Source organism: Sorex fumeus, unplaced genomic scaffold (assembly GCF_029834395.1).
Source record: "Sorex fumeus unplaced genomic scaffold, SorFum_2.1 ptg000019l, whole genome shotgun sequence".
NCBI classification, from domain to species: Eukaryota; Metazoa; Chordata; class Mammalia; order Eulipotyphla; family Soricidae; genus Sorex; species Sorex fumeus.
Genome location: NW_026606076.1, coordinates 14,342,055 through 14,348,601, shown reverse-complemented (window position 1 = coordinate 14,348,601; position 6,547 = coordinate 14,342,055). Strand labels below are relative to the sequence as shown.

At 40.4% G+C, this 6,547-nt stretch overlaps 1 protein-coding gene across 1 annotated transcript; it reads right to left on the bottom strand.

Moving 5' to 3' along the window:
* Positions 1 to 718: 718 nt before the first annotated feature.
* On the bottom strand, positions 719 to 5,451 carry LOC130021981 (olfactory receptor-like protein OLF4). The gene is made up of 2 exons (XM_056112712.1): positions 4,525 to 5,451; positions 719 to 766 (listed from the first exon to the last, which is right to left on the bottom strand). The coding sequence occupies exons 1-2, from the start codon at positions 5,449 to 5,451 to the stop codon at positions 719 to 721; spliced, it is 975 nt and encodes a 324-aa protein (XP_055968687.1).
* Between the last annotated feature and the right edge of the window lie 1,096 nt (positions 5,452 to 6,547).

The following is a 6,547-nucleotide window of genomic DNA, read 5'->3' as shown; positions in this document are numbered from 1 at the left end:
ACAGGTTCATGTTTATTTTAAAATATGAGTTTCTAGAGTTATAAAGTTAGTTGCAAAACCTATCCTACTAGTGTTTTTATTTGATCTCTGAGACTTTTGGTAACTAAAATTTCTAGAGGTACTTAGCAAAGAATTATAAGTGATCTCAGATGTCATCTTGATAGAGTTAAGCCATAGCATTGTGCCTTGGTATAGAGTTTGAGATAAGAATGGAGAATCTCATGGAAATGTGGGAACTTTTACTGATTATTAATCAGCCTGTCCTGTATGTGAAAACGCATGCTATTATTATGATAACTTTATTTCATGCCAAGTATTGTCTCCAGGTATCAACCTAGTCCTGACCTTCAGAGAACTTTGTACACAAGTGTGAAATGCTTTCTGTTCTATGGTAATCTGAGTGTTTAATCTTTTTGTATTTGTGTTTTCCTAGAAATCAGGATTCTAAGATGTCTCTTGGTTAATTTCTAATGTGAAGTGAACTTTTGCCCAGTGAATGTATGTTGTAAGAATTTTAGTTGTGAGCATTTCTAAAGCCTTTTTACATACCTATAGAACTGATATAATGCTTTTGAAATGGTACTGCAGAGTATTTTTGTCAATGTTAAATGAGATGATTGGTAACTAGTATCCAAACTTGGGAGATCATGTTGTGCTAAATTCAGTAAAATAAGAGTTTAAATTTGTGGGATGATTCTTGGGAATATAGACGTGTGTCTTAAGTCAGAAAGATACTGGACGGATTATCCAGACTCCTGTTACAGTGCTCTTAAGATAATTGAATTTTTCAAAAGTTGCAGGAAATCAAGTTTTTGACATGGGATTAAATTAGACATGTTAAACTGTACACTGGGCTCCTGATACAGTGCTCTTATTAATGGGAAGTTAAAGTTTTTCCACATGGGATTAAAACATGTTAAATGGTGTGCTTTATTTCTACAGACTTTAGCTTCTCTGACTAAGACCCACAGCAAACAGGTGTATTACATCTCTGTGAGTAAAGTGAAATGCTTGCTTTTCTCTTCTTTTGTACCTTCAGTATGTTTTTTGATGTTTCATGGCACTATGTTGGTTTGCATAAATCCAGATAAGTCTGTCCTCTCTGTAATAGGGTCTACCCCTCATGCAGACAGGAAAAACCAACTATGGGACCCCATAGTCCAGGGAACAGTCAGGGGATCTGTCTAAATGACAGGAGCAGGGATTTAACAGGTACTGTTTTCAAGCACCCTACAAACCTCAGGGCGACCCTAGAGGCAGGCCAGCTCAAGGAAAGACTGGAAATCATCACTGCTACGGAGAATGAGGAATTCAGGACTCCGCAATGACTAACTCAGTCTGGGCCTACTCTCAGCGTCAAGGAAAAACCTGGAAATCAGGATTTCTCCCAGCCCTGAAGAAGGGATGGGATGGACTCCTTTCTGCCAGGACATCTCTGTGGAAAATGAGGCCCGAAGGCTCGAGGCCATCCAGTTCGTCGTGGGACATCTTCTGGCCAGGCCTGGGTAGCTCTGACGTGCCAAATCAGATTAATGCCACTATTGGTGTGTCTCCTGTCTTTAGCCGATCCCCAGGACTTCTCAGTAAATAATGGGGTATCCCAAATGGAGAGTTCTCTAATCTTACTGTGTTTATGCAAAAGAACAAGCTAGATTTGTTAAGCTATCTTGCAAAGTTTTAAAATGAAGGTGGAGAGAAATGAATGCTGTCACTAGTTCGATCAGAGCTTTACTAGGGTGAAGCTCATCTCAAAGTGCAGAATTGATTTCCCCCAGTCTGTGAATTGGCCAAAGTGTCAAGAAAGGGCATCTAAACTGGTTAAGTTAGAATGGATTAATAGCTCGTTCTAAAATACTGTGAATTTTCTTTCTATACTTTTTGTATTGCATCTCATTTTCTGTGAACAGTCGTTTGGAGAGAACAAGGATGTTAACAGCTCTTAATTTTTGTTGCATCATGGGATTAACACCAGAGAGTATTTCCTCTAAGCCAGAATGTTCTGCAGAAGAAGAACAGTGGACATACTGGACATTGGAGGTTTCCAAAAGAAAGTTGGTGGATGATTTACCCAACAAGGAAAGTTGCTAACTCCTGGACCAATGCAATGGAATATTATTAAAGGGTTATGTTTTAACACTAATGAGAACCATCTTCCATGAGAAGGAACTGAACAGGAAGTAAGGCAGATGTAACTCAGACCTGTGCTTTCTGTGCCATTAATGAACCTCCTCTCCTAACACCTGTTCAGCATCAAGGAACTTAGAGGATGATCAGCAGCTTGACCTTATGCAAATGATCAAATGCTCATATGTTCAAGGTATAAATATCTATTGGTTCTTATTGATAGCTTCAGTGTATGGGCAGAAGCTTTTCCAATCTGCACTGAGAAAGCCAGAGAAAGCCAGAGAAAGCTTGGTGTTTCTGTGTCCAGTAGAAAAATCTGGACACAGGAAGTCATTTTTCTATCAGCCAAACCTGTGGGTAGAGTTATTCCTTTCCATTATTTTAATGATAGATATGGGTATGGCATTATGTTGCTTTGGTTTCTGTTGCTTTAACTCTTGTTTTTTAAGACAGCAAACAACTCTGTCCTTACTGGGTCAGAGGGTCCTCCCAGGGTCTAACCATTTCAAAGTGATATCCCTCAATCTAATCAAACTGATTTTTTCTTTCAGATAACTTCAGGAGCCCAACCAATTCATTGCTGAGGGCCACTAAAAATCTGAGGTAGCATGAGATTTCACTCCTTGTGTAGGCAGGGCCAGCGTCCCATTGTCAGCATGAAGCAGCTCCAGAAGATGGACCTTCTGCCATTTTCCCTTAAAGATTTAAGGTGGTGAAATCTCTAGGGGGGATTTGATGTAGGCAGGTAGATAGGGAAAGGCCCTTTGCAATGGAAGAATTCTAGGAATGACCCAACTTGTGGATACAGAAAACAAAGGCCTGATAAGACCATCCGCAGACCCTCAGGATATAGGCCTCCCCATGAAATTCCTCTTTTTGGACCTCCCTGGTAAACTCCTTAGCAACAAACTTTTACCTGTAAAGAAGCCCCACGTGGGGGCAGGTTGGAGAATGCCTATAAAGGCACCTGGAACAAAGGAAGGGCGCGCATATGCTGCCTGAGCCCATGTGCTGCTTGCACCCACGTGGCCGAGCACATGTGGTTCCCGAGCACATGTGTCACCCGCATCTCCCCTCTTAAGATGTGTACTTTCATGCTTTCATGTCTAACTTTACTCTCTCACTCCCTCTCCCTTCCTCCATACCTAAAAATCCTCCAAATAAAATCTATTTACTTCACTGCTTGTCTACTCCTGAAATTCCTTTCTGTGAGGCAAGACAAGAACCCAGCAACCCTGGGTCCCGAGTGGCAGAGGCGGGTGGGGAGAAAGTGACAGTCTTTCTCCTCCCCGCTTCACATAAGTCACCCGTGGGGCCCAACGATATCACATGTATATATTTTTATAAATACATGTGAAGTAGATATGATAGAGATAATAATTATGGATTTTATAAATTTTAGCCATCACAGAAGTATTAATATCCCTAAATTTTAAATAAAATCTTTATATACCTATATATATGATTGTCTTCAAACCTAATGGCATATTTATCCAGAAAATACAATATAAATAATCAGGACTAATAATTAATTCGGCAACATAGAAATAAAGGTTAGACATTAAGGTGTGTCATATATTATACTTTAACAAAAATCATACAAATTTATTGGTTGTTTAGATTTTCATATGATCAGTAAAGCACATCACAATTAATTTCTCAAACAGAAAAAGTTTACTTGTTATAGTCTATGGCCTTGGAAAAGATTGTTTTTAAGAAAATCATGATATAAATGAAGGTTTATAAACACATTAGGTCTTAGGTTAATTTCACTTTGTAATTTTTTTTTTCTTTTTGGGTCACACCCGGCGATGAACAGGGGTTACTCCTGACTCATGCACTCAAAAATTAGTCCTGGCAGTGCTTCGGAAACCATATGGGATGCTAGGAATCAACCCCGGGTTGGCCGCGTGTAAGGCAAGTGCCCTACCCGCGGTGCTATCATTCCAGCCCCCTCACTTGGTAATTTAAATGAATATTTAATTACAAGAAGAAAAACATCTAAAAAGAGAGCAAATATCTTAGTTTGAGGTTCATATAAATTGTAATGAATAGTTGTAATAAAATACTTTAATTTTAGAAACAAACGACCAGGAGCCTGGAAAAAAGTATGGCAATCTTTCTATCTTTCTTTCTTTCTTTCTTTTTTTTTTTTTTTTTTTTTCTCTTTTGCTCTTTCAGTCACACCTGGTGATACACAGGGGCTACTCCTGGCTCTGCACTTAGGAATTACTCCTGATGGTGCCTGGGGAACCATATGAGATTTCTGGGAATTGAACCTGGGATGGTCGCGTGCAAGGCAAATGCCCTACCTGCTATAGTTTCGCTCCAACCCCTTTCTTTTCATCTTATCCTTGAAATCAAGTAATTTTTTCAGCCATTAGACCATCATCCTCTTGCTGTGACTTTCCCTAAAAGAATTTTTATAGCCCTCTCTATTTCTTTGTTCCTGAGACTGTAGATGAAGGGGTTCAGCATGGGGGTGACCACTGTGTACATCACGGAGGCAATGACAATAGAGTGTGAACTGTGGGGGACAGCAGAGCTCAGGTACACACCTACGGCTGAACAATAAAATAAGGAGACCACGGAGAGGTGAGATGTACAAGTGGAAAATGCTTTATACTTGCCCTGAGCTGAGGAGAGTTTACGTACAGAAGAAACTATCTTAGTGTAAGAGTAAAAGATAGCAGTCAAGGGACCCCCCGCTAAAACTACGGCTACAACATACATTACCAAGTTATTGAGAAAGGTGTTGGAGCAGGCAAGTTGAACTACTAGATTGAGTTCACAGAAAAAGTGGGGGATCTCTAAGTTTGTACAGAAGGAGAGTTGCAATACCATTAAAATTTCTAACAAAGAATGCAGGGCACTGATGGTCCAGCAAACCACAACCAACAGTCCGCAGAGCCGGGGGTTCATAATGACTGTGTAGTGCAGGGGTTGGCAGATGGCCACAAAACGGTCATAGGCCATTGCAGTCAGGAGAAAATTGTCCAGTCCTGCAAAATGTGTGGAAAAATAAATCTGGAAGATACATCTGTCATAAGTAATGGCCTTGCTGTGTGTCTGGATGTTGTACAGCATCTTGGGGGCAGTGGTGGAGGTGAAGCAGATGTCCACAAAGGACAGGTTGGCCAGGAAGAAGTACATGGGCGTGTGGAGGTGGGGGTCTGAGCCGATGGCCAGGATGATGAGCAGGTTCCCCAGCACGGTGATCAGGTACATGGACAGGAAAAGCCCAAATATAAGAGTCTGAAGTTCTGGTTCCTCTGAAATTCCCAGAAGAAGAAAATCTGGGACTCCTGTGAGGTTCCCTGGTTCCATGCTGATGAGGACTGGCAGGAAAGAGAAAAATAGCATGAAACGTAGCTAGTGTTCTCACACCACTGGCCTTACCTACTGACTGGAATATCATTTGTATTCTATGATAATTCATTTTTGCATTTTAGTTGGGGTACAAGAATTTTGTATAACCATATAATACGTTATCACTTTTCAAAACTACTATCACTTTTAGTCTATACTAAATTTTTTAAACCTGTAAGAATGACTGCAGATATTTACAGTAGGGAAAACTGTAATCATCTAAAATATAGTCATATACACAGGCAGTAAAAAAACTGCAGATGAAAGCAGCATAGCATATCTCATGTCACTTATTAAAATTTTTTTTCATGTGAATGCTCAGGGAGTGAAATTTAATGATAAATGGATTCTCCAGCACTACTATTGTTAAGGATCATTTGCAGGAAGTACATTGGCCTAGGTCTTTGTCTTCAATACGAAGCCAGAATATATCACATCTCAAAAATAACAAGAGGGGCCGGAGCGATAGTACAGGGGGTAGGGCGCTTGCCTTGCACTTGGCTGACCCGGGTTCGATTCCCAGCATCCTATATGGTCCCCTGAGCACTGCCAGGAGTAATTCCTGAGTGCAGAGCCAGGAGTAACCCCTGTGCATAGCCACGTGTGATGCAAAAAAAAAAAAAAAACAAGAAATTTCAAGAACAAATTATTTCTTACTCCTGGATCTGTGCTCAGGGATCACTTCTGGTGAAATCAGGGGATCTATCATATGGAGTGCCAGGGATCAAACGATCAAACTCAGGTGGGTCCCAGGCAATGCAAGCCTCTACTTACTGTACTATCTGTCTAGTCCAAAGAGCACTATATCAAAAAGAAATTCTTTTCTCTAAACACCCAGCCATACCTCTACTTCCTACATCTTTCACTGTGTGTTCCTTGGATAGGTCTTTAGACCTGAAATAACTTTCTTTGTCCTCTTCCCCTTCCAATGTGAATCCCTCCCTTTTTCAACAATCATCCCTGCATTGATGCACTCGATACTCTTCTTTTAAGCATTATTCATAAATCAATAATGGGCAGGTGTGCAAGCTAAAAACCCTAACTGTCATTAGTA